This window comes from Python bivittatus, unplaced genomic scaffold, assembly GCF_059951505.1.
Source record: "Python bivittatus isolate LINGU-HERP-01145 unplaced genomic scaffold, Pbiv_v1 ctg000980_np1212, whole genome shotgun sequence".
NCBI lineage: Eukaryota > Metazoa > Chordata > Lepidosauria > Squamata > Pythonidae > Python > Python bivittatus.
Window position 1 is genome coordinate 40,538,903 of NW_028277125.1, and position 27,167 is coordinate 40,566,069.

The window sequence follows — 27,167 nt, forward strand, 5'->3', positions numbered from 1 at the left end:
TTGTATGTGACTGAAATATCCTTGTGTTTTCACATGCTAATCATTTCAGAACAGCTTTAATCCAAGATGGATGTCTGTTTTAGGGTTCCTAAAGCAGTAAAACGCATGCACTCTTTCATGAAAGCTGCTTGAGAAATTGTAAATAGAAAGGGAATAGGTTGGTTCTAAGTACAAAACGGCTTATGGTGAAATTCTTTTTGGAGGTTCAATTACTGAACCTCATGTACCCAGTTTTCAATGCTGTAGTTTATTCTTTGCATGCTAGCATTACTAAAATCCCCATTTATGTACATGGATATTCTCTGTGGTTAAAAAAATGCTTTTCATTGCAGGGCAAAGACAGCACTCCAGCAGTATCTTGCGTGATGAAAGAGAAGTTGAACTTTCATATAATTTTCAAAGCTATATACTAAGGAATAATGGGAAATAGCTGCACCTAATTTCCTTACCTTTTGCACAAGGCACCTTGGGCTGCATTTCTCTCAGGTGCAGGGAGCTGCTTGGCAGGAGCAGTTTAAGTGATCAGGTCTCCAATGCACTTGAGGACTTTATTGAGGTAGTTCCTCTATTCAAATATCTGTTCTGGGATATTTTTGTCTGAGCTACCTGAACTCTAATAGAACAATCAGTTGTCTTTTTTCCTTTGGGCCTACAATATTCTGCTTATACCACAGCTGATGTAAGGCTGTGTCTGGGTGGGTGTGATACCTCAGAGCTTTTTCTTTTTCTTTTTTTCTGTGTGTGTGCGCGTGTGTGTGTGTGTGATTTTTTTCTACAGATTTTCAAGGGTTAACCATTGTTTGCTGTATGAAAACTTTAAAAAATTATATACAATTTGAATTGAAATGTTATTTAAAAACAGTTTTGTCCCATGAAGTTTATTTTGATCAGATGAATGTTTTTAAGTAAAATATATGCATTTGTTCAACCTCAGCTTAATGTACCTGTACTTCCTCTTTTGAAACAAAAAGCTATTTACATAACAGGTAACACATGCAATGTGATTTATGCTAGCCTCTTACTGCCACATGTTACTTAGTGACAGCTCCTTGGATTTAAGAAAGCAACATTCAAAGATCCCAAAATTGAATATTCTTAAGTACACATAAATGATACCAAGATTGGAATTGTGGAAATTATACCTACTGGAATTATCCGGCAACAAAATTAGAGTTCCCCATGCGGGTACAAAGCTGCCTCAGAGAACTTACATTTGTTACAAAACTCTGTGTTACCTTTACATAACATGAAACCGTGACAGTGGATTGATGGAAGTAGAAGAATTGACTGCTGGTTGGAAGTACGCTCTTGGAAATATGGTAGGCATCCCCATCAAAAATCTGGATATAAATCAAACCTTAAATCTTTTTAAAAATACATTATTTACCAAACATACGTGGTGGAGGACTAAGTTATTCCTGCAGCAGAGAAGAACAATGTTAAGATGAGTTTTTTATATCATTTTGTAATCTCTGCCTCATGCCTTGTTGTTTATCAAGTAAGTTGTCTGTGGTCTTAAGCCCACAGGTATTTGTGTCAAGGGACAAGAGCGCCAGTCAGAAGTTGAGTGTCTCATTTCACTCACCAGTTTCAGTCATCCCAAACATTTATTTACAATAAATAAATATTCATGTGCCTAGACACATTGCATTATATCACAGCAACGTTTAGAGCTTGCGCCTCTGGCTGGAACTGTTAATGAGCTGGAGGGAGACTGCATAATAAAGCTAGAGTTTTTATATATGGTTTTCATGTTTTTTTTTACTGTACCCTGAAAGGCTAGTCATAGCAATTCAGGGAATGTAGTAGGTGATGTCATTTCTCAGTGTCATTGCTACAAGCTTGTTGGGTTTGGACTTCTGCAGGTGTGTATAATGTGCTCTCCTGCTAATTAATATTTTAGAAGTAAAGCCTTAATTAAGTCATTAATTGATTGTAGCCTTAATAATACTGAGAAAAATCACTTTCTTGTCAGCGTTATCCAAATCCATTCCCAGGAAGAAAGGGTAGGGAGGGCTTCCTTATCCTGACCACTGCTTTTGCACTCTGAATTATTATTATTACACATGCACTTCCAATACTGTTGTAATGCCTCCATTTACACATATGCATATCCATTTATTTTGAGATATAGATATGCGTAAAACTGTGTTGAATATAGCTGAAATGTGCAAATTTTCATCTTCACATTTGAAGGTTGCTTTTATAGAGTGGCCATGTATATGGAAGGAAGATATAAACTATGCTAAGACAATCTGGGTAATGGGGGTGGGCAAGGTGAGTTGGTGAAATATTAGGATGGTAAGTGATAATGAAGTGGCATTTTGCACTCAGTAAAGCATTGTGAATATTTTTTGATGTTGCTATAAATATGTACAAACACTGTAAATAAAAACAAATGACCTTTTACTGGAGAACATTATTTAAAATTGCTTGGCCCTATTTATATATATATTTTTAAATCTTCATACAAAGATTATATTGTAAGTTTGGATCTGTGCACAAACACCTACACCCTGTTAGGAAACTGAGTGTTCTAACAAAAATAAGGTTCATTTTCTAGATTTTTTCAAAATATAGTGATTGGATTTGTACCAACCCCCACCCCCTTCCATGAACTGTCAAAATTGGACAAGAATAATAACTTATTAAAATGTTTTCTCTAATTCTTTTGTTGAGAATTGCTCAGTATTGATGTAGTATGTGAGTGAATTTAAGTGCCTGAGCATTTACCTCTCATTTTCAGGGGTTGATTTAAAAAATTAATGTACATAAGGTAGATGTTCATCTTTATTCTGCACCAGCATTTGTTCCATGTTCATTGTACTCTTTCTGTTCTGTTTTCTATACTTTATCTAGTCCTTAACACTTACTTCATAATCACTTCCCTGTTGTTTTTGTCCTCTTTGTGAAATTGTAAATATAGTAATAAGCTGTAGTTCAGATAGGTAAATAAACAGATAATCAGTCAGCTGATTTATTTTGAAAAAGCTGGAGGTGGCCCCAAAATCTTCTAGTCCACCATCTACATACCAGTCCGTGCCATTATATTCAATGTCATTGGATTTGATTTGCCTCTTTCTAACTCCAGGACAACAAAAGCTAAGAGTTTTGTCCACAGCAGAGGTTGATATCTGGTTGGAGGAATGCTGTGAGAAATTGTCCAAGATGTCCTGGGCAAGAAGAAGAGCTGACTTGAGAATCATCTTCCTGTCTTCATTTGCAGGTCTAGAAGATGAATCCTGCTGTCTTTTCACAAGATGAAAAAATGTTCTTGGTCTCACTAGCACAAGTTCATTCCATTCAGTAGCCCTGTTCCAATTATTTTTGTTGCTGTTAAACAGATGTTGTATACTTGTTTTCTTTGGTGATTGAAAACAAGTCATGTTACAGAAATTAAAAAATTTAAAGCTATCAAGTTTAAGACTCAGAAATGGTAGAGGCCCAAAGGCAACATCAGAATGCCAGTTATAGCTGGGCTAAACAGTGATGGGGTTATTGTGCTTTGTGTTTTTACTCATAGCTTTCTTGATTACTTAAACTGAGAACAAACATATTGGACTCAAGGAGTACTAACGTGATGCAGCAGGGCCTTTCTTAATCAGTTCAGATGCTGGTATACCTGCTTCTGGCTAATTTTGAATACTTTAACAGTCATACGTAGCTATATGATGCAGCATAAGATTCTGTCTTTCTGGGACAGCAATATGAAATTACATTGTTGTAATATAATTTTAAGGTAACCATACATTGCTCATTATTAGGCTTTTAAATCCCTGTTAAATGGAAAAATATTACAGCTGTTCAGCCTTTTGTGTACAGTGGGAAAAGGGACCGTCAGGAATGTAAAACTCTTGATTTGCTCTTAATGAAACCAGCATTTAATTTCCTTAGGAGGATAAAGAAACACAAAGAAAAGATGCTTCAGAACATCTCCATTTCCCCTTCCTTGGGATTCAAGACATTTCAGGAATTTGGTCTTTGGCTATGCTTATGTAGGGTCAAGTTCACATCCCTCAGAAATATCTTGTAATGATAGCCTAGGAACAGAACCTAACTTGGATTAAGTTAGAGTCATCTTGATCTTGATATTTTCCAGCTGTAGTCAATTTAATTTTTGTATTTTATTTCTATATTATTTTGTGCTATTTAGTATTTCTGTACTGTTTTCTCAGGATGTGTCCTGTTTTAACCCCCATTTCTACATGTGTTCTACAGAATTTTCTAGGCAGAAACAACCCAAGTCATTTTTGTTCCAGATTTCAGTGGAATCAAAACTAGCAGGAAACCCAGAGTGGTTAGGACAATGCTGATAGATGTAATAATTTCCCTTTCTCTCCTTAGGTGTTCCCAGTATGACATAGCCCACCAGCTTTCCCATTCTAAAACTTCCTATTGCTTCCCTTTCCTGCGTCCCCTCAGCCACCACTAATGTCCTTGGTTTTTTCTGTTCTTCCCTCCCAAATATTTCTGCTTTGGACGGTTGGGTTTCGGTGGAACAAAAACAACCCTGTTTCATTCTGGCTCATGCATGCATGTTTCAGTTTGAGCACAAATCACCCCAAGATAGATATGTGCACAGAATGTGTCCAAATCATTTTTCACATTTCTTGTCTTTTTGAAGGATTCAGGAATCAAGCTGTTACTGCTTGTGGCATGTGCAGTTATTTTCTGGTGCCTGTCAGAAAATATAAGAACTGTAACAATTAACAGATGAAAGTATAGGTACTATGGAAATTGGTGTGTCTATCTTACCAATAAGACCCTGAAAAGTACTGCCAGTCTTTAGCCTTAATACGTGCATCTTTAAAGTAAGGTAAACTTCAGATTGAGGTTGATTCTTGATGATTTCATTTGTCCATGATTTTCTTGACAACAATATAGATGTTATTTGCCACGTAGCAACACTAGCCAACCTTGGTTAGCCTTAAAAGATGATATGCACAGTGGGGCCTTGCTAGTACCTGGAGACCACCCATAAAATTCCAGGATCTAGCTGTAGACAAGTTGGGAATTTGAAAAGAATATCCCAGAAGAAAGTATGACAAACTGCTTCCATATTATTGCAGAGAAAGCAATATGACCACAAACTTCTATTTTCTCATGGCTCATTAGCCCCACTAATTCTTCTCGAAGACTTTGTGTCAAGATGGAAAGTAAATACCTTAGCTGACCTGTGTCATTGCAACCTTTCTATCCACTCTGTTACCTCTAGGCCTAGAGAAAGTGAAAGCCAAGTTTCACCAAAGAGTTTTCAGTATTGCACGTCAGACAGACCTGAGTGCTACAGACAATCTACAGGAATGGGTTCCTTCCTGGAAACATTTTAGGCCTGTGAAAGCCCAGTTCAATCTGGCCTGCTCAGCACCCTGCAGAGCCTTTTCTTTGGCTCATTTCAGTGTCTTAGCCTCAGCAGTATTGGACCTCAGATTTCATAAAATTTCATTCAATGAGAGAAATTGTCCTTGTGGTCAGAATGAACCTGAGACTATATTTTTTCATTGTCCCTTCTATGAAACTTACATGCTGGTGTGCCTGTAGTACCCCCAAAGAGATCAAGTTTTCAATGAGGGATAGGTAGCATATTTTTTACTCAGGCCAGAACTCTGCAATTACAAACAGAGTTGCCAAGTTTTTATCAGCAGCTATTGCCATAAGAAGGCTCAAGGTGCCTTAATCTTGGAATGATGTCACTAAGAGGTCTTTAATTCTCCTTTCTTAATGTCATGTTTATTTCATTTTGTTTTGTCTCGTGTTTTCTTCTGTTTTCTTGTAAATTGTAACTGGTAGGTCCATATGATGATTTACTTGCTCTTACTGTATTTGGGTGTACTTCTGTGTGCAGTTTTAATTTAGCTAATTTGCTGGTCAGTGATCATAAATAAAATTTCAATTTTGGACTTCTTGTGAGCACCATGGCAAGCTGATGTCCTGTTGGCTAGCGGGACACCATTTGCAAGGAAAATTGCAGCTGGATGCTGGATCCGGACCAGCAAAATCTCTCCGGAAGAAGGAGAGATCGTTGAGATTATCCATATGACTCCAGACAGCCGTTCCTCATAAGTAGACTGCAGAAACTACCATTTTGCAGTCAGCTTATGAGTGGAGTGTCTGGGAGTCGGGATTCCATCAAACCCACACTAGCAAAACAGCCTTTATGGACATTGAGCTTGACTGAACTGCGTTTCTTAATCACTTTTAGGATTTTTTTTTTAAACTTTCCTGGAGAGATTAAGACCTTTCAGACCGGCAAGGTTTTACTGTATTCATCAGGTGATTTTCCTCCTCCTCAAAGGACAATGGTGTAAGTTTGATTTTAAATGTTTTGAAAATATATGAATTTTTTGGACTATGCAGCAAAAGGGTGCTTAGTATATGGATTGTGGAAAGTTAATAATGGATTAAGAGGCCAGAGGGATCTGGAATTATAGTTTTGAGTTCATTAGAAGACATTTTCTTGTGGGAAAATGGTGATTGCTTTGGCTCTTTTAAGATGAGATCTTGAAGGTTGGACACTAGAGGGAGCTAGTGGATAAAGAAAATGGAGCAGAAATCTATAGTACACACTTTTGAATATTTTTCTACCAAGTTTCTTGATAACATGGATAAACTTCTTGACAAAATGGACAGAGCATGCTGTAATGAAGTTACAGAACAAAAACAAGTCGCAATGGATGGATGTTTATTTATTTATTTAATTTATATGCTGCCCATCTCCCCCAGAGGGTGGGTGGATATGAAATTACTTTGGAGGGGGATTTAAATGTAATACATTTAAACTGATGGATGACTTATTCCCTAAAGAAAATGTACAGATATTGAATCAGAAGACTGACCTGGATAATTTTTTTTTACTGGATATACAAAAAAGCTCTGTTATGGTTTTGAAGGACTTTATTAGAAGTGACAAGCTAAAGGACAAACCTTACTTACTGAATATACAAAAGAAAACTCTTAAAGTTGTGAAAGATTTTTGCCTTGAAACACAGATGAACAGCAAATCAGCTCTGGGACTCTTTTTGAAGGGGTTAAAGAATATTTTTAAAAACTCAGGGAAGGAATACAGGATTGGCTTATTTGACCAGGGCTGAAAGAGGAAAATAGTTATATCTGGTTGCCCTTACTGGACTTTTGCTGACAAAGAATGATTGATGAAGCGTGTTTTGTTTTGTTTTGTTTTGTTTTGTTTTGTTTGAAAGATGAGCTATGGGGAAAACAGACATGTTGTGTTTCGAGATGGTGATAAGCTATTAAAATTGTCTTTACTTGCTGGGATGAAGGGGGACGTTACTTCTTTTTTCTTTTTCACACATTTTTTTTCTTTTTTATTCTGTTTGTATTTTTTGTAGTCTGGCTTCTTTTCAATTATAATTCTTAATAAAATTATTTGAAAAAAATAAAATTTCAATTTAAATATGAACATGTAGTCACCAGGATTTCAAGGGAAACTGTGTGCCTCTATTCCTTCAAGGGTTTTCAGACTTTTTAAAAAAATGTAAATGTATAAGTTAGTGCTGGACCGTAATAAAACCACATGTTTTGATACTGAGAAATTTCATTGTTTCTTTGGCAGCATTCTATTGTGGCTTATATGGAATGTTATCTAACGGTAGTAAGTTTGGTGGGTGCTGTTTATTGTTTGTTGTAATTCTTCACCCCCAAGTTCATTTACTTTTGAATATTCAGATATCTCTCTTCTCAGTAATTTTTTTTAAAAAATATGACAAATGCCATATAGTTGTTTAGAAACTGTTCTCTCATTGCAAGATTTCTAGTGGTAAGGGGTGATGTGGGGAATGAACTACTGAGTGATTCAAACTTAATTTGCTTTATGAATAACCAAAAAGTGTGTCTTGCTGGGCATCTTTCCTGTTTATTACTGTTACTCACACTGGTGGGCTTTACATGCTGTATAACTAGCTGAAAGATGTGTATTTCAGTATTTTATGTCCAATAGTATCTAGGCAGTGAAGAGTTTACTCAAGCGTTTAGAAGAGTGAGTATCACAACCAGAAGCAGGAAACTATATTAGGAAAGAAAAAAAATTGTATAGATTTCCACACCTGCATGCTATCCAAAGTATATATGATGTATGCATAAACTATTTTGGGCAAGACAATACACATTCAGTGAAGAAATACAAAAGGAATGACAGCAAGCCAAATCCCTATTTAGTAACTTGCATATAATTCTATTACATTAGTGAGTACAAAGTAATATGAAATGAAAACAGATTTTATCCTTGTGTAAAATGTAAGCTGTAGCTACATATGTATTTTTGAATTATGCAATTAAGAAACGTGTGCAGAAAGCCCCCCCCCCCGGGTATCTTGATTCATTGACTGCTCCCTTGCCGAGTGAACTGTAGATTTCAGTTGATTATCTGCTTCTGCACAAAGCAGATTGAAGTATGAAGTGAAAGGGAAGAACTCAAAGCTTGTTCTTGAGACAGTGCTGGAGGGCATCTCCCATGGCGTGGAGCACTCTGTCAACATTGGATTTAGTGGAGTTGTAGCCCATCAGTCCTATGCGAAGAACCTGATGATAAAAACCTTTAAATAAGTGTTTGTGACTGCTTGGAAAGCTCCAGCCAACTCTTCCCTTCATTTTACCTGTGCACTGGAATGACCATATTTATTTATAATCCTTTTATACATAATAATTTCTCATCAAGTACTGAACTCAGGTACTAATGTGCTGTTTCATATGGACTAAAGATTATTAGATAATTTATTCCTCTTTGAGATTCCTTTACTTCACAGAGAAATGGTTGCAGGTATCATGCTTGAAGGTTTCTTACTATTTTCAGAGAAAACCTGCACATTAGAGAGATGGCTATATACTAAAGAACATGTCAGTTTTTCATAGACAAGATGAACTTACAGCCTTTATCCTACCATGAATGTTAACTCTTTGGGCTGTATAATTAACAGCTCAATCTGTGTAATTCAACATTTATAAAGCATTCTTGGTGCATCAGAAACCAGGCAGTCATATCTACAAAGGAGTATCCGTTTTACTATTTTTCCCCCATGAGCCTGTATTTACCTTGCCTGCTGAAGCACCCAGGCCTCCAGAGACTTCAATCTGATGATTTTTCATAATATATTCAGTTATTTCCTTACAGTCATACCCCTCAGGCACATAGATAGTGTTGACTGTTGGAAGTCTTGCATCCTTAGAAAAGAGGAACCGCAAAACAGCCATTCAGGTGGTTTGGATATTTGAATAGCATTTTATCTCCAGGATTTAAAAAAAATTGCATAAATAGTATTAAAAGGAAATTCATTCTTTAGCTCTGTGCATGTGTGTCTCTTGCACACTCATTATTTTGTGAAGCCTTTTAGCAAAGTTAACCAATTATCTATTTATTAATGAAAGGCTAAATTCAGAATAGTTTAGAAAAGAATAGCATGCATATGTTCATACTACTGTTTTGGATCAGGTTTTGCAACCATACAAAAAATTATTTTCAAGATTTGAAAGTGGAATTAATGTTCATACCTCCAGTATGATCTCTCTCTGTCTCTGGCTTGAAGCCTGGAAAGACTTAGTTTTCTCTAGTCTATGTAAACCAGTGTTGGCAGAAACAGTATTCTAGGCATGGATTTAATTCTGATTCCCATTTTGGGTTTTGTCTTTGTGGCAATCAATTTAATTCCTACTTTGCCCAGTTATGCAACTCTACCCAAAGCAGTCTTCCCCATATAAAACTTGATAATAATGAATAATTAGCTTGACCCATATTCTACATTCATGATTAATTTCATTCTTACCGGTTCTTTCACAAAGAGTTTGAGACCTAACTTCTGAAGTCCTGCACAGAGATAGAGGCTATTTTCCTTATGAAGCTTCCAGGAATTCTCTAGTCCCTGTGTAGAAAATGAAAATATTTATTTTCCTATATAAAAAAAATAGTTTTTTTTAAACTGCAAGTATATGTATGCTGTGTATTTTATTGTCCAGTTAAACTTCCAACTATTTATTTTTCAAATTTAGATACCGCCCATCTCACAAAAAGTGACTCTGGGCGGTTCACAATAAAACAGCAATAAATATTAAAATACAATAAAACAATATAAAATACAGTAAAAATAGAATAAAAACCAAACACATACACAAATAATATCTTCCAAGATGTTGATGGTCAGTAAGATGTTAACATGGGAGTGTCTTCAAGGTGCTAACCACCCCCAGGGTTGGTTGCCCTTTTTTCACTCCATGCCAGTTGGCAGAGCCAGGTCTTGACTGCTTTCTGGAAGGACAAGAGAGTTGGGGTGTGCCTCACCTCTGGGAGGACAGTATTCCATAGGGTGGGGGCCACGGCAGAGAAGGTTCTCTTTCTGGACCCTGCCAGTCAACATTCTTTCATCAACGGGATCTGCAGCATACCCTCCCTGCCTGCCAGGTGGGACGGGCAGATATAATGGGGGTGATACGGTCCCTCAGGTAACCCGGTCCCATGCCATGTAGGGCTTTAAAGGTGATAACCAACATCTTGAATTGGACCCGGAAGCAAACTGGGACCCAATGCAGCTCACATAGTAATGGTGAAATGTGCCATCCTTGGGGCACCTAAAATTGCCCACGCAGCTGCATTTTGAACCAGCTGAAGCTTCTGGATACTTCTCAAGGGTAGCCCCATGTACAGCGCATTGCAATAGTCTATACAGGAGATGACTAGGGCCTGAGTGACTGACTGAAGGGACTCCCGATCCAGAAAATGATGTGATGGGCATAATTTTGCCTGGATTGTCTGCCAGCAATTGCTTCTTGTGAGTTCTTGTGTCATAGCCACCTGGTCTTCTGTTGGCTCTCATTCAATTGCCTTAAATTTTTCCCAAGCATCAGGACTTTGCCTTCATGATGCTTTCTTTTGCATATGTCCAGATTATTTAAGCTTCAACTGTATTACTGGTGCTTCCAATGAACAGTCTTGTTTTGCTTCATCCAGTATTGAATGAAGAATATTTTGTCTGCAACACTGGAATTCAAAGTCATCCATTTTCTTTGACAATCATATGTCATGATGGGGAAAACCATGGCCTTGCCAAAACAGTTGTATGCAAAAATGTAAGCACCTCTGGTCAAATTCTGTAACTGAGCAGAAACTGATACAATCTCTGTGGTACGAAGTTAAGCATAACATCTTTCTGCATATTTGAATGCATATTTATGTGCTATTGTTTACATATTCAAAATAAAACAGTAATTATGGCAGGTGCAAAAATTTGGACACCCATTCAGTCAGTACTTAGTAACAACTCATTGGCAGAAATAACAGCTTCCAAACGTTATCTAGCATTTCCACCCCTGTCCTGATGAACCTTAACAGACCCTTCCTAGATGTTCAGACACAACAGGTAGATTCTATTTTGGCAGGGCATTGCCTAATATAACCCAATGCTGCACTGCAAGGGCCTTGTTTTGCCACATCCAGATATATAGCCTCTGGGTTCCAGTTCAAGATTTCCAGAGCCTCTCCAGCCCAACCCAGGGTGGCGATGTATAACTGGTACCATTTGTGTATTTATGATATCTCATCCTGAACCAATTGATGACCTACCCCAGCAGTTTCATGTAGATGTTAAATAATATGAGGAGATGACTTAGCCCTGTGGAATCCCACATTGGAGCTTGATCACTGTCCCCTCCCATGACCACCAGCTGGAACTGCCCACTCAAGTGGGATTATGTTTGCTGAAGATGTGTAGTGTAATGCCAACGTATATAATTTTAAAAATAATAGTCCCATCTTAGCATCTTTTTTAAAAAAAATACTGTTTTCTTTTCAATATTTTAGTGTGTCTGCAGTAACTGACCTTCTCTGCAAGAATTGCCAAGGCTTCTCGCAGGCAAAAGAATGTGCTGATAGGTGCAGTATGATGATATCTGTAAAAAAACACATGCAATACATTTAGCTTATATAGAAATAAATGAACAGATTCCAGCTATATTTTCTGCTGTCTGCCAGTTTTAATTCTAAAACAAGACCAGGAACGAGAGTAGAACAATCTAAGGTAGTTAAAGACATAAAGCCACAGCTAATGGGATACTTTATTATTTGTTGGTTAATTTATTCATTAGATTTATATCCTGCCTTTCATCCAGAATCTCAAGATCATGCACCTAGCACTGCCTCCTTCCATTTTCCCCACAGCAATTGCCCTCTGAGATAGGTTGGGTTGCCTGACCAAAATTCATCTAAAGAGCTTCTGTCGCCAAAGGAGGACTTGAAGAGTCATAATTTAAGAATTAAACAAAAATTTGAAGCTGAGTTGTATAACTTGCACACTTAAGGTTTTCAAGGCAAAACAATTTTGGAGGCTGCTCTTGAGAATGGGAAGAAAAGCAGGACAGAGTGACTGAAACATTCCTGATCATTTAGCTCTACAAAGTCATTTCCTACATTCTCACAGATATAATAAAAATGTTGGTGTTGTATTGAACATTTTGTCATTTGGCAGAAGAGTAGTATAACCCTCGAGTTCCCAGGCCAGTTCCTATAAGAAATAAGAAAGACTTTTTTTCAAGAGCAAAGAAAAAGAGCTGTACAAATGCTCACTTTCTTGGATTACCATCACAGCCCCAGTATGCAGATAACTCTTCCACATCCAGGTAAAAGGAAGTTGGCTTTGTCTTCCTGGTATGAATCTTCTTTCTGGCAAGATAAAAAGTTTTGATTAGCACTTCAGGAAATCCACCCTTAAAGCAGAGCCATTGTCTATCAGTTTATTTATTTATTTATTTTTAAATAGTTCTTAATATTTTCTCTGTGCTTAATATATATCTAGAAGTTGCATTTCAAGTACACACCATGGGAAGGGGGGTTATAAAATCTGGACCAGAAAGTATGTTGAGAAAATGCAGTAATTGTTGCACTGGCACAATTTACCATAATGCAGTATATTCCAGTTTTTATCATGCATTCTTGGGTAGGTCCTTGGTATTGCTGCTAATTCAGGAGGCAAAATCTACCTGAATATTTTAAAATTGCCCATGAAAATATATCTCGGTCTGCATCTATATGTTATGTGTATACTTGTATATGTTCTGAGTTTGGACAATGCATTTTCCTAGGGTGGTTTGTAGCATAGCATTATTGTTCAGTAGAAGCAACCCTGCAAGTTAAAGTCAAAATTTGTAGACCTGTCTGCAACTGCTAAAAAGTGTGATGGTCCTGCAAGCAGACAGAATCTATACAATCAAATAGCAGAATGTTCTTGCTATATCTCTGAAGAATTTCAGACACAGTGTTGTGCACTGAGGTGTTTCATTTATAGCAATTGGTAAAATGCTTGCTTGGAGTTTGCAAAAGCATGAAGTTTAGACTCTCTGAGATTTAGGTACTAAGGCCAATGGGTTGGACTCAAAGACGAGAGCAAAGAAAACATGGGCTTTGCCTGCCTGCCTGCCTGCCTGCCTGCCCTCCCTCCCTCCCTCCCTCCCTCCCTCCTGTTTTCTTGGCAAGGTTTTTTGGAAGTGGTTTGCCATTGCCTCCTTCCTAGGGCTGAGACAGTGACTGGCCCAAGGTCACCCAGCTGGCTTCGTGGCTAAGGTAAGACTAGAAGTCATGGTCTCCCGTTTCTAGCCTGATGCCTTAACCACTACACCAAACTGGCTCTTTTTTCACAATAGCTTCTATGATACCATGTTATAATAAGGATGTTCTGTTGTAGCATCATGCTTGTAGAATAGGTTGGACATACTGTTGTGGAAGCTACTGATTATCTTTGAACTTTTATTTTATTTTTTGTATAAGTCTCTGAGGAAGCTTTCTCCAGCTGTCTACAAGGTACCGCCCTCCAGATGTGCTGAGTTCTGGCCATTGTGTTTCTAATATATCTTTGTATTCAGTGGATTTAAAGAAATAAATATGTTCTTATTTCTCTTGCCTCAGTGTCTGTCTTGTAGAAAGATAAGTAGTTGAGAATGATATAGGCAAGTCTCCTTACCTGGCTCTGTTGCTGAAAGAAATGGGAGAAGCACCAGGTGGTGCACTTAAAACTTTCTGGGAACCGGAGTACAGAATGTCAATACCTGTGTATTTAATAAGGAAATTTGTTAGAAGTTTCTTCATTTGTATCACTCTTATTCATGCAGGAAATAAATTTACCATGGAAAACCCTTGGGTTTTTGTTTTTACTCAGTTCTACGTGATGCCTGTCTCTACCAGCATTTTATGAGGCAGTAGCTTATTTTAGAAGTCAATGTGAAATTGATTTGTTGGAATGTGGTGTTCATTTTATATACAGCATTTGTGTAGCATGCATTACTGCACAAACTAGTTTAACTATCATAATCTTTCCCAGGAATGCCAAGGTCTAGCACCATTTTAAAAAATAATATCCCCCAGATTCTTTGGGAGGATCCTTTATTGGTCTATGTAATTATGTTTTCTCCAACCTAATAATCTTGTAGTATATTCAGTGGCAATTTCCATCAATGCCAGCTAACATAGCCTTTAACCATCTGTTTTCTTCATTCCCAATGAAATAACCTCTTCTGGTTATCTAACCATTAGTTTCAGATTTACTTATCACTCTCTATAAGGTATGCCAGAGGAGAATCTGTATTTTGGCCCAAGGGCAACATTTTTGTTAAATGTATATCCTGCCTGTAAGAGTTCAAGGGGGCTTATAGGGGGATATCCCTTCATTTTAACCCAGCAGCAGTCCTTTTAAGCAAATTGGCTGGAGAGTGAGTGACTGGCCTGAAGTCATTTAGTAGCTAATGGTGGACTTGTCCCTGGGTCTTCCCAGTTCTAGTCCAATACTTTATAACTACATCACACTAGCTGCAGGAAAGTGCCTTATGGACCACATAACATCAGTGGGACTTCCTCATTAAGTGGGTTTATCCAGTATCTTGAAGCAGTGGCTCCCCAGTTAGGAGCAGAGGACTGGTTAGGAAATGGAAGAACTTTGTAAAAGGTTTGGGGATCTTCATGGAGTTTCATGTACCATGGCTATAATTTAAGATAGAGGTATCTCCTGTAATATTTCTTTTGCAATTCTTTTTGCTGGTGTTACTCTGCACTTAAAAGAATTCATGCTCAAAATATATTCTGAGCAAATTCACACTTCTAGTATGAACTTTCACTAAGAAGGGTTGATCAAATAACTCTGGTTAAGAACTTCAAAAGTAAAATCCAATTCTACATTAAAAAAAAAAGTAGAACTTATGCTATAGAATGGAAACAAATGTTAATGTTTCAAGGACAGAATGCTGTATCTTGCTCACCTTGCTGGTCCATAAGTATTGGGGTGCCACCTAATGATGCCACAGCATCTACCAGTAGCAAGCAATTATATCTAAAACAATGATGAAAGAATAGATCAACTATTTGTCTAGAAAGTGAACATCATCATATGATTTTGCATCAAGTTGCAGGTCACAGTTTTAAAAAAAATTTTTTCAATGTTTTTAAAAATGGAAGGTTGAAATCTCACAAGAGAATACAGGTATCTTGTGAAATTTCAGCCATTTTAATTGAAAAAAATGAAAAGCTTAAACATTTGGGTTGATAGATGCCATCTAGTGATTCTGTAAAGTCCGTATTGGTGATCTGCAAGTAACTATCACTGACTTTTAAATAAACATTGGTAGAATTCAAATTATATGTTAAGCAGATTTCCTTTTTCTGTTTTTTTTTTTTTTTTATCCAAAGCAAAGTGGATGTGCTTCATGTTTAAGTATTGGAAGGCTGTTAACTCTTGTCTCCTCCAAAGCTTTTTTCTTTTTTCTTTTTTACTATTTTCTTTTTTCTTTTTCTTTTTCTTTCTTTGGTATTGGCTGAAAATCACTTTCCCAGGATTATTTTATTACTCATGGAGGAAAAGGTACAACTTCCATATTCTTCTTCTTTACAGTTTAGCAACTTTGTGAAGTATGTTTGTAAGTGAACAACTTGCTGCATTTTGTAACGAAAAGTAAATGGAGGAGAAAGAGTAAAGCAGTCTCTGAATCTACTTTTCCTTATACATCGTCATAGCCTTTTGTAGATTTCATAGGTAAAAGTAAAACTGCTCTTGTTTCTGTGTACTAGACAAGATCCTGTTAATGTGAAATTTTGTCCATTTGTCATTTTGTTTACCTAGATGTTTTTCAGTACATCTAACTATCTCTCTGATCCTTTATTATTATGCTTCACAAAGCCCCTATAATAACAATGCTTATTCTTCATTATTCATAGGGATGCACTATATATCTTGGCTTCTTAAATGTCAGACTTGCCCATACAAGCCACTTTTCTTTTTCCTAGGCCACCTTATTGAAATTCAGTAACATGTCATATATCATGGTATAGCTTTTATGACCAACAGTTTTAGAAGCTGAGTTTTAAAAAGCACAGCTGCTGGTCACAAAAAAAGTCTGACCATGATCTCATTTGTTGTATGGTTGGATTGTCTTTTCTACACATTAACACATACATTGTGTACTGTGTGTATTACTACTTCCATTTTGCTATTTTACTCTAACATGTAAGCTACCTTGAGGTGGCCTACAAGCCAATCAATCATTCAATCAGTGTCATTGTTAGACTCCCCTGTAGTCTAATTTCTGTAGTCTAATTTCTGTTTCTATTTTTTTAATATATTTTTTCTCCCACCTTCATTATTTTTATAAATAGCTCAAAGTGGCGAACATACCTAGTACTCCTTCCTCCTATTTTCCCCACAACAACAACCCCATGAGGTGAGTTGGGCTGAGAGAGAGTGACTGGCCCAAAGTCACCCAGCTGGCTTTCATGCCTAAGGCAGGACTAGAACTCACTGAGGTTTTTTTTTTTATTGTCTGCAGTCTAATGTCTGGTTCTATGTTATTGTCAAAGCCAAAAATCTAGCTGAAATACTTTTGTTGAAGAGGGTGAATGACTACCATATGCAATAAATTATCAGTACCTCCTAGAATAACCTTCAGCTTTAGGTAGCAACCCCATTATTTTACCTCTAAGATCAATGGTGTTTGACTTTCCTTCCTTCACTAACCTGTGGCAGAGGTCTCCCAGGCCATCGAGTGGCTGAACTACCCCAGTGGATGATTCTCCATGTGTGATGAAAAATAAAGAGGGCACATGCTGCATCAAGCCCTAGGTGGCACGTCAAGAGAGAAAGAAAAAAAAATCATGCAAAACAAAATCAAGGCAGTCGCATACTTCTAGTAAGTAGGAAGCTGAATTCATATGGGTTGTCCCTGGCATATCCAAATGGAAGAAAGAATTCAATAATTTCAGTAAATAATATACTGTTGGTATTTGCCCTCAACTCACCCTTTCTATTTCTTCTAGAGTAAAATATTCTCCAGGAGTGTTTACCAATTGATGTACTTCAGCTCCTATAAGGAGTAAATGATATATTTCTTAAACATAATAATAACATGGAATTAAAAGCAAAGGAAGAAGCAGCTCTTAAAACTTAAAAAAAAAAAAACTAACTTAGTATAAAATAAGTAAAGGATTCATGGGTTTCATATCCCATTACAAAATGTCAACAAATCCCCTCATTTCATTGGGATCCACTTTATTATGAACTGAAATAAGAGAGATTGTCTGTTTAATATCCCTTTAGAATTTCCAAGTTGATCAGGTTGGATTTTCCTGACTATAAATCTTTTTCTTAAACAGTGAGCATCAGATGTGAATGCTAATGCAATTAATGAACACAAAATATTTCTTGGCAAACCTTGCAAACTTTTGTTAGAATGACTTGGATTGGACAATATCAACACAGCCAGATTGTATTACTGGTTCAATCCTCTAATTGTGTGATTCAGCCTTTGAGAGTAAGAACTTGGACTGGATTAGCATTCCTGATGGAGTGACAGGAAGATTAGAGTCACTTCTCATTTCAGTAGCAGAGCACAACCAACTGTTTTAGACTCACTGTTTGCTATGAGTCATATATTAACTTGAGTACATAGCACTGGCCTGTCAAAGTCCAGCTAGATTCCATAGGACCTTCCAACATATGCTATCATTAAACGTGGGGTTGGAAAAAAGCACTGAATTATTAAAATGTCTCACTGATTATTAAAAAAGCAAAGGGGCTTTTTTCCAAATTAAGAAAAGGCATATAATGTTAATCTTCCTGTTACTCCATTAGGAGTGCTAATCCAATCCAAGTTCTTACTCATAAAGGCGGAATCACACAATTAAACCAGTAATGCAGTTGTTAAAAATAGAGTATTATTTCATCTGTTTCAGAATTAAGTAGACTGATCAACAGCAGTTCTCCAGGATTTTAGAGAGGAATTTATCCCAACTGGGATTTGATACTGGTACTTTCTGGAAGCAAAGCACATGTGCAGCCACTACACCATTGAAACTTAATAGATTTGGGTTTGCTCGTTTTATCAGATACTGATATGTGAAATGATTAACATTCTCGTTTTATGTATTGGTGAAAAGTGTTTTGATCCATTAAAAATTATATTACATTATACTTGGATAATTCTGTGAGATTTGTTCTTGTTTTGTATGCATATGGTACATTGCTGTTTGTGCTTCATGAGTGCCACCCTGTAATCTTTAATCCCAGCCTTCCCCAACTATAAGGGAGATGCAGTCCAATGTACGTACAAGACAGCTGGGAAAAATTGTTTCAGTCTATGGATTTTTGTGCCACAATAAATCTCTTATTAATTACTTGACATTGATTGGGCCCATACACACAGTAAGCCATGATTAGTTTTAACCATGGTTTACTGAATAAGCCATTATCTGGTTCATTCTTAAAATAATAAAAAATAAAATAACAAATAATTATTTAAGAAAATAATAAAATAATAAACAAACAATCATGCTTAAAATGAAAGCAAATTATTGCTTAGTTTGATGTGTATGAACCAAGCCATTTTTAATAAATGGATGTGCATTTGATCCACACTCATCTATATTGCTGTCTGCTCCAACATGAGATGTAACTGAAATGACCTTCCACAGTGAAAAGGAGATGAAGTAGCTATTGTTACTTACAGCATAGCCTTTTAATGAGGAAGCTGTTCAGCTTCATACACACTCTTTATGCTCCTCTCATTGAGATTTACATGGGACAAATGGTGGTTTATATGAAGCAGTGGCTTGTTCATCTATAGGTGCAGTGAGATTGTAAAAATATAAATTGACACCACAGTACACATCAGGGGTGCAGAAACATTTTTTTCGTAGGAGGGTTGTGAACAGAAGTATACTCAAAGTTGATGGGAATTTAAGATAGGAGCTTAAATTGCTTAATGGTTGTCCTCTAAGATGGTAGCATAGTTGGGATCTCAGGGTAAATGACATGATTCAATATAAAAAGGGAAAGAAATGTCAGTTTTCATCTAAACAGTCTAGAAGCTGGCTATTAAATATAGAACAAGAGGGTCCCAAGTTCATACCAAGTCTTTTTGCGATGTCAGTTGCTCGTTCTCCCCAATATCCATTCACAGCTACTAAGACTTTGTCTCCCTGTTCCACCATATTCAGGAAGGCAGCTTCCATTGCACAGTGACCTGTGCCACTGATAGCCAATGTGAGAGGGTTCTGTGTCTGGAATATATACTGGATGCCCACCTTGATCTCATCCATTATCTGAGAGAAAAAAGAAGTAATAAGTCTTTCCCCCTCAGGGGAAGTTTTACTGATACAAGTTTTTGTAATTCTGCTGATCATTGATCTTAAAGACAAACTGTAGACCAAAAAGGTTGAAAGAATTCTGAAATTCTGAAATTGTGCTGCATCGGTTTTCTCCACACTAGTGCCATCCAGCATAGCCAATTAAGGCTGCTGAATTCCAAGGCGAGGCTGGAGAAAATGAGGCTGGAAAAGCTGAGGTACAGTGTAATGACCCAAACAGATTTGAAGTCTTATTCTTCACTCTGTATTTCTTTTCATCATAGAGCCTATTGGTTGTTCTCACTTTATAACAAGCAATAATCGTGTTTTAGTATGGGGGTAATGACAAAACTTAGAATTCAGCCAAACTTGAAATTGTGGTATGGACAGAAAGGTGTCTGATGATTTAAGACCACATGAGTTTTCAGGACACATCAATACAGGACACATCAGCAACAACCTGTGTTCCTTAAAAAACCCTACCCAGATTATCTGAGAGATTATAGGTTTCTACCTTGAACTGTATATGCCTACTGTTAAGCCTGAGATCACTGCCTTGAACAAACTAACCCTTTCCAGGCAACAGAACTGAAAGGGATTTTTTGGTTGAATTGATTTAAAGAGCTGTTTTTTCTGAAGATTTATAAAATGTTACTCAGTATATCAAAATTAAACAAGAGCTCATGGGAGTGTTCTTAATAAAGCTCTGAAAAATTAAGAAATATCAAAAAATCTCATTAAAAGAAATCCAGCTGTTTCATTCACCATTAGCTGGCTTCTGTCTTAAGAAATACATTGAATAAAATGTATTGATTACATTTAATCAATACTAGAGCATACAAGGTTTATTAGAAGTTTTTTTTTTAGAAAAAAATAAAATAATATTGAATAATTGAACATCTGTCAATGTGGTATCTCAAGGATGACAAAGCAGTGAATGGAAATTGATGGAGGAACAGATCTCAGGAGAAGTTGGAAGTATGATCCTTACCTGAATCAACTCTTTGTGGAGATGTCCTATGAGCTGTCGGCTACTTGCAAACAAGATCCGTGGAGAAGAATTGGAAGGCCCAGGTCCTAGCAACAATCTGTCTGGGACAGATAGTGGCCTTAGTAGAGATTCAGGGGGTGACATCCAATGTTTTTGAGAAGACATGGTACAGAAACTCTGAGTTACAACCACAGGCAGCCGAACACGACACCAGCCTATTGCCTGCTGCACTAGGAACAAACTGCCCATTGCTGACCTTAAATAGAAGGGTTGTTAGAGTCAAGCAAAATAAACAAATCTTAGATAAATGTTGCAGCACCTCTCTTTCACTAGCCTTCTAAAAAATCTTCCAGTGCCTGAGTATTAAGCCTCTTTTGTTCTGTCACTCTTCTTCAGATTCCTGTTAATATACAGTAAATTCACTTCAGAAACAGCGTCACCACTTCCAACCTACTTCTTGCCCCTCTGTTTTGTCCCAGAGAGCTCTGTTTCAGCTTCTCTGGCCTGAGAATTCTGCACCTGTTAAGAGCTGGAAAGTTAAATATTATGCAAACATATTTCTGCTTCTGATATTTTTGGGGGTTCTTTGGGCAAGCGCATATTTGTCTACCCTAGTTAGACATTGCTTCCTTCACAATGAGAGAGAAGTAGAACTATTGGATCATTCTGCTGTTTCTGACTATGGTTTAAATCACTGAACCTAAAATAAAACCAATGGATTTTTTAAAAATTCCTTTGGAGCCCCTTAAGGGATCTTCTGTTAATAGTTTGCCAGAAGCAGAAAATTCAAGTTTAATAAAGGATTAACAAATAACTCTGCCTGTTTGCTTTTTCTGGCCTCAGAAGGACTAACCTAAGGCATTTTTCTGCTTGAGATGAAACAGAAAATGTTGTATGCATGTGAGTACAAATGCACACAGACACACTGTTCAGGTCAAGTGCCCAGTAGTCATAGCCAGTAGGCACTTGAGCTACAGTATAATTTCCTGCCTATTCCATTCCCTGCTAGTAAAAGTACAATAATAATTTAAATAACTGCCATTTGTGTTCTTTCACTGCATCCTAACTTATCTGCCTGAAGTAGCCACCTAACAATGCCTCGAGGTAGACGCTGGTCTTATCTCCAACAGTTTCCCCTGATCTAGCACTATCCAGTTCTGGTGAGCAACAACTGCATAATATTTCAGCGGGCATGACCATTGCCCTATTCCTGCACATGGCATCCCTTGATACTTTGACCTTTCCTGGATACCAGAAAAAGGCCTCTCAGGTTTTTTGATATTTCCATTTTTGGCCCTGTGATTTGGATTACATACATGTTCTAATCTGGCTTTTATGATATATTCTATGGTATTATGTTAGCAAGATATTTGCTGGACTCTTTATCCCTTTTCTTTTTTTTTGCTACTTTCTTGTCTTTATGTTGAAGAATACACAGACTCCTTGAGATATGTTCAAGAAGTTTAATAAAGAAATAAATGTGCACATAGCTGGTTAAGTCCTGTCTCCATGTCTTCTTCCTTTGCTTTACTTCATTGTTTGCTTTCCCATTGGTGCTATTTTAGCAGTGTTTTTCAATGTATTTTTAATTTGAACAAAAATGATTTTTTACTAACAGTTTTAAAATAATAAGCAAACCATGCTTGAATAAACAGGGTTTAAAAAAATAAAGGGTTTAAAAAAAAAACTGCTTAAGAATGCTTAAGTACATTTTTTCCCTCCCACCGGTAGTGTGGGCAGAACAAGCTAGAAGAGTATGAAAAGTCAGTTGCATTTTGGCATATAGTATTTTTCAAATATATGAAAGAATGTTATACTTAAGGTCAAGACTTATTCTCTATCATTCTGAAATGCAAGATGCAGAATAATGAATTTCAATTACAGGAAGGGAGATTCCAGTTACATGATAGGAAAAAAAACCCTTTCAAACAATAAAAGTTGTTTGACAGTGAGATCAAATACTCAGAATGGTGGTGGTGGACTCCCTTTCACTGGAGGTGTTGAAGTAGAAGCTGGACAGTCATGTACTTGGGATGCTTTTATTTGCATATCTCATTGAGCTGGGGGTTGGTCCTGATGGTCTAAATGCCCCCTTTCAACTATTTAATTCTACATTGTAATCTTCAGCACAAGCACAACGTGCGGATAAATATCCATAGTCTAGAATCACCTGAAGGGTATCAGCACCCTAAGAAGCATGACTGTTTTTTCCCCCATTACGGTCTTGGAAGAGGTTAAGGGTAGGAATGGGAATAAGAAGTCCTCCAGAGGCAACTTTCTATTCCTAACCTTAAAATCATTCCAAAATCTGAAAAAGTTTTGCTGCTGAAACTCAGCCATTTTGCTGCCAGATTTCAGCAGTACAAACTCAGGGGTGTTTATGGGATGGGCTGTGGTCCTTAGGTTGCCACCTCTGATATAGACAGTGTCAGCCCTTCAAGGTAGGCCAGACTAGGTAATCAAGATTATTAATGCTAATACTACTTTTTTATTATAAGGTTACAGTAGCCGAATCTTGCAAGTCTGAATGCGCCTCCCCCTTCTCTCCTAGGGAGGGTCGAGCCTTCTGCTTTGGACTCAGGTTTTTTTTATCTGACTGTTGCCTTGGTTGCAGATTTTCCTCCTGTTCCTCAAGGTTATTCTTACTTCCCATTACAGATAACTGCTGAGACTACCTAGCCCACATCTGCACTGTCTCTGGACATGGAAGTATCCTGGTATTTGTGAAGTTGGCAGGAACAAAAGGCAATTGATGGGAAGGAAATAAAAGTCCACTACAGGTTACTGGCAATTGAATATAGGATCATGTTGATTGATTGTTTGATATTATTTATTGCCTGCCTCCATCAACAAGGACTAGTGGCCTTTGAAAAAAATGCTAAAACCATGTTTATAAGCAACCTCCTAAGATCTGACAAGTGCTTTGGAAAACATCAGTCAGGCAGAAGCCAGGAAGAAAGGGGGCCTGGCCACAGCAACCTAATGTGGCCAATAGAAGCCGGGACAATTCCAACTCCTGACAGCATCAGCAACCATGTTGTTGGTGAAGCATACCAGATCAAATCCATGACCAAAATGGAGTTGGGAATTGAGGGAAAACACTGCTTTAAAAATGGAACAGCTAAGGATGAATTTAAACTGTCTCAGCTATAGTCTGAGGCTAGATGAAGGCAATGTCATGAAGAAGTGGCAGAAAAAAGCAATTTATAAGTCATGTTTGTACTGTGGTTAGGGGATGTGGGGAAGAGACCAAAGCTAGTTTATGTAAATACAGTCTGTCTTCCAGGGGTTGACTAGATGATTTCTATCTCTCCCTTCTTCATAGTTTTCCTTTTAAGTTGTTATATTTTCAGGAAGCAGTTTAGACGTCAAACCACACCTATGATTCTCAGCATCCTTCCTTTTACTGGCATAGCTTCTAATTGTACTTCTGCTCTTAAGCCATCTATCTGTTGTTACTGTTTAGTTTCTTACGCACAATAAACTCTTGCCAACTAATAACATTAATGACTAAATGCTTCAGCAGGTCATGTTGAAGTGCAGCCCTGGCAGAGAGGAACACTGCCTCTGTCACAGCATGAGTTTTATTTTCATGGATTTTCAAAAGAGAAAGTAAATGATTCAGCATTATTTGGTCTCACATATACTGAATCAGTATTCTACAACCTGGCCCTTGAGCTTTAAATTTAAATGAATGAACAATTCAAATTTCTGAAAATATACATAGTTCAGGCACATTACTGGATATCCCACTTTGGATTAGATGTTGTTTAGGAAATCAAAAGGTTATACTTTGGATGAAAATCTTTCATCAAAATAACCTGCTTTATCTAGTACCCTTTTTAGCTGCAGAATATATTTGAAATTTTTAGATGTTACCAAAAATCTCACCAATGGTTGCTGAGGGTTCTTTTTGATTACAAAATAGTAGCTGTGGGAGACTTAAACAGTTATACCACAATGCTACCCATTACACACTATAAATTAATATATATAGTGTAATATAGCTCAAATTAATATATACTAACATGTACTAATGGTTCATAGAACATCCTGACTGTCAAGCACATATATGTCTTATGTGAGTTATATGTAGCTTTGTTATGGCTGATGTATTTTCTGATCCATTTAAGTCATTGATTGTCCAGTGTTGCTTGGCAAGTGGGTAGCCATACAAATAAAAATCTTGTGTGTGTACAGTGTGAGTTACACTACCTCTAATAATTAAGTAAATTCAGACACACAGTATTTCAGGATGAAACACTACAAGCAAAGAAATCACTTACGTCCTTCTCTTTTTTTCATGTTCTTTATTACCTTATTTACAGTACTAGAAAGTAAGAAGCGATGAGCTTTGGCCAAGGCAGATGCTGACTTAGAAATTTGTCTTCTTCTATGCCACTGTCTCATACTCTTGTCTTATCAGCTGGAGCTGTTGATTACATTTCATTTATTCAGTGGTTGAGGGAAGGGGTAGAGGGCAGAGAACCAGGAACTTCTGCTACTGCTTTCATTTGTGATTACAAGCTGTGTTTAATCACTTGATTTTTTGTATTTTTCATCTGCTGTACTTTTCCCAAACTAAGTGATTAGCTTGTTTTGCTGTTAGATCTAGATTTGTCCATTTTGACAGCATGTTCCTCATTCCACAATCTTCCTTCCTAATAGTATGGTAAGACAACTCTTGAGGGCATCTTTCTCTCAGGCACAATCAGGTCTCCTTGTGCTGTGGGTGCAAATTTTCCATTCAAATAAACTAGCCTGCCACGAACAAGAGTCGCAAACACTTTACCGTACAGTTGAAACCCCAAGTATGGAGTCAGCTAAAGGGAAAGAAAAAAGAGAGAGAGGAAGAAATAAGGATAATAAGAATGGAAAAGTCAAAATCCTGGGCCACTACTTCTAACTCATCTATAGAAGATACAAACAAGACAAGGCAAGCCAGTGGCTTAGCATAATGGAAAATTCCAAAGTAAGAATTTGCCTAATCAGGAGAGGAACATATGAGTAACAGAAGAAAACAAAAGAGGAACTTATGGCCCTCCAAATATTATTGAACTCCCACTATCCATCACCATTGATCATGTTGGCTTGGAGCTCCTGGGAGTTGTAGAACAACAGCATTTGAAGGGTCACTAGATCTTCATATGTGAAATAATTCATACTCTTCAGCAGGAAGTTGAAACCTGGGCAGGACAGACTGCATGAGGAATACATTTCCTGTTGCCTATTACCTCTTTCAAGCATTACCCCTTTGCTTGAAGAGTGTGAATTCTTAAAGGGGGAGTAGATCAGCAGATCATGCATTTTAAACATCTTTCTTTCTAATGTTGAAGTGGGTGGGTATGAAGACACATAGGGGTTTCCCCCCCTGTTTTTAAGGGATAATTTTGGGTTTTAAAAGCTTAATACAGTACACATGGTTTAAGCATATTTAACATTTTAAATATTTTCTTTAAACTATTTCTTAAAAATATTTTCATCTTTCCGTTCTCTGCTTTAAAAAATGGAAAAGCATTCTTCCCATTTTTAGCACGAGCCCATCAAAGTTCAGTGGTGCAGAACTGGGGCTCTAGGAGATACAGAAAAGTAGTTTGGGGCCATAAGTAGCCTGTGGCCCAAGGACTATCCACCCTTACTTTAAATAGTGAAATCCCTGAAGGACACTATTCTTCCTCTTTCTATGGCCTCCCATCTAGTGCACTTCTTATGCCATTGGGTAGGTGCAATGGAATAGGGGATACCTCCCTCTTCTGACAAAATCAGGCTTGGGGCTTGAGAGATTTGTGACTTTTATTTATTGATTTATTTGTTTATTTATATGTCACATTTATATAACTGCCCATTTCACACAAAGCAACTCTGGGCAGCACACAACAATTGAATAAAATAACAAATGGATAGAAGCAATCATTATAAAAAGACAAAAAGTGATTATTAAAATGAAAACATTATCAAAAATGTTAAAAATTTTAAATTTTAAAATATACAAACCCCATGGAGAGAGCAGGATACTAATCATAGTGGAGCCATCTAAGGATGTCTCCGGTTCCCAAAGACCTCCAGGCCTGATGACATAACCAGGTCTTGAGGGACTTCCTACACAATAGCAAGGAAGGAGCGAGCCTAACTTCAGGAGGGAGAATGTTCCACAAGGAGGGAGCCACGGCAGAGAAGCCCTGCCTCCTGGGACCCACCAAATGCAAGTCCCTGGCCAATGGAATGTGTAGAATACCTTTCCTGCCTCTCTTTATACTCAGTTTCAGTTCAGAAACTGGCTGCAGTTACTCAATACAACAATCTGAATTGTGCCAACCCATCCTTTTGGAATATAAGGTCATCATCATCACATTGATTGATAATTTAAGATGCCAGATATAAAAATGATTTTCACCTCTTCTGTATACATGTATGTGATTGCTAATACGTTTGGGACTAGTGCCTAAATGGAACAATCCCTCTGACATAGTGACTTTTGACCTGAAAGAGATAAAGACTAAATAGCCTATAAATAACATAGCTTGGAAAACAACAAGGAGAACTAAAGGTATGTTGCTATGCTTATCAAAGACAAAAGCA

General features: G+C 37.2%; 3 protein-coding genes across 9 annotated transcripts in view; 1 reads left to right on the forward strand and 2 right to left on the reverse strand.

Moving 5' to 3' along the window:
• ARMC8 (armadillo repeat containing 8) overlaps window positions 1-9,786 on the forward strand; it is a 78,717-nt gene extending 68,931 nt beyond the window's left edge. For 2 of the 4 annotated variants that reach the window (XM_088132372.1, XM_088132374.1), the window contains one exon: window positions 333-9,785. In XM_088132372.1, the coding sequence (XP_087988498.1) occupies window positions 333-366 (34 nt within the window). In that variant the 3' untranslated portion in view covers window positions 367-9,785. Of the gene's footprint in view, window positions 1-332 lie in introns of all 4 variants that reach the window. The other 2 variants (XM_088132373.1, XM_088132371.1) reach the window with 2 other exon arrangements.
• On the reverse strand, window positions 8,431-21,093 carry AGXT (alanine--glyoxylate aminotransferase). The gene is made up of 11 exons (XM_007441231.4): window positions 20,589-21,093; window positions 19,381-19,573; window positions 17,273-17,337; window positions 16,992-17,092; window positions 15,244-15,314; window positions 13,956-14,040; window positions 12,566-12,661; window positions 11,823-11,892; window positions 9,777-9,872; window positions 9,049-9,177; window positions 8,431-8,538 (listed from the first exon to the last, which is right to left on the reverse strand). Exons 1-11 carry the CDS (start codon window positions 20,835-20,837, stop codon window positions 8,431-8,433), a joined length of 1,263 nt encoding a protein of 420 aa, XP_007441293.2. The 5' UTR covers window positions 20,838-21,093.
• A 3,795-nt stretch (window positions 21,094-24,888) lies between these two features.
• Window positions 24,889-27,167, reverse strand: part of LOC112542373 (allantoinase, mitochondrial-like) — a 29,286-nt gene continuing 27,007 nt past the window's right edge. For all 4 annotated transcript variants that reach the window (XM_088132180.1, XM_088132179.1, XM_088132178.1 and 1 more), the window contains one exon: window positions 24,889-25,411. In XM_088132180.1, the coding sequence (XP_087988306.1) occupies window positions 25,250-25,411 (162 nt within the window). In that variant the 3' untranslated portion in view covers window positions 24,889-25,249. The remainder of the gene's footprint in view (window positions 25,412-27,167) is intronic.

Excerpts from the sequence above, each read along its gene's own strand:
- AGXT (XM_007441231.4), bottom strand. The coding sequence starts at position 20,837 with ATGGGCAGTTTGTTCCTAGTGCAGCAGGCAATAGGCTGGTGTCGTGTT. Across the intron at positions 19,574-20,588 it reads TCCACAAAGAGTTGATTCAG|ATAATGGATGAGATCAAGGT; the intron begins GTAAGGATCATA and ends TTTTTCTCTCAG. Across the intron at positions 11,893-12,565 it reads TGTGATGGTAATCCAAGAAA|ATATCATCATACTGCACCTA; the intron begins GTGAGCATTTGT and ends GTTTTTTTACAG.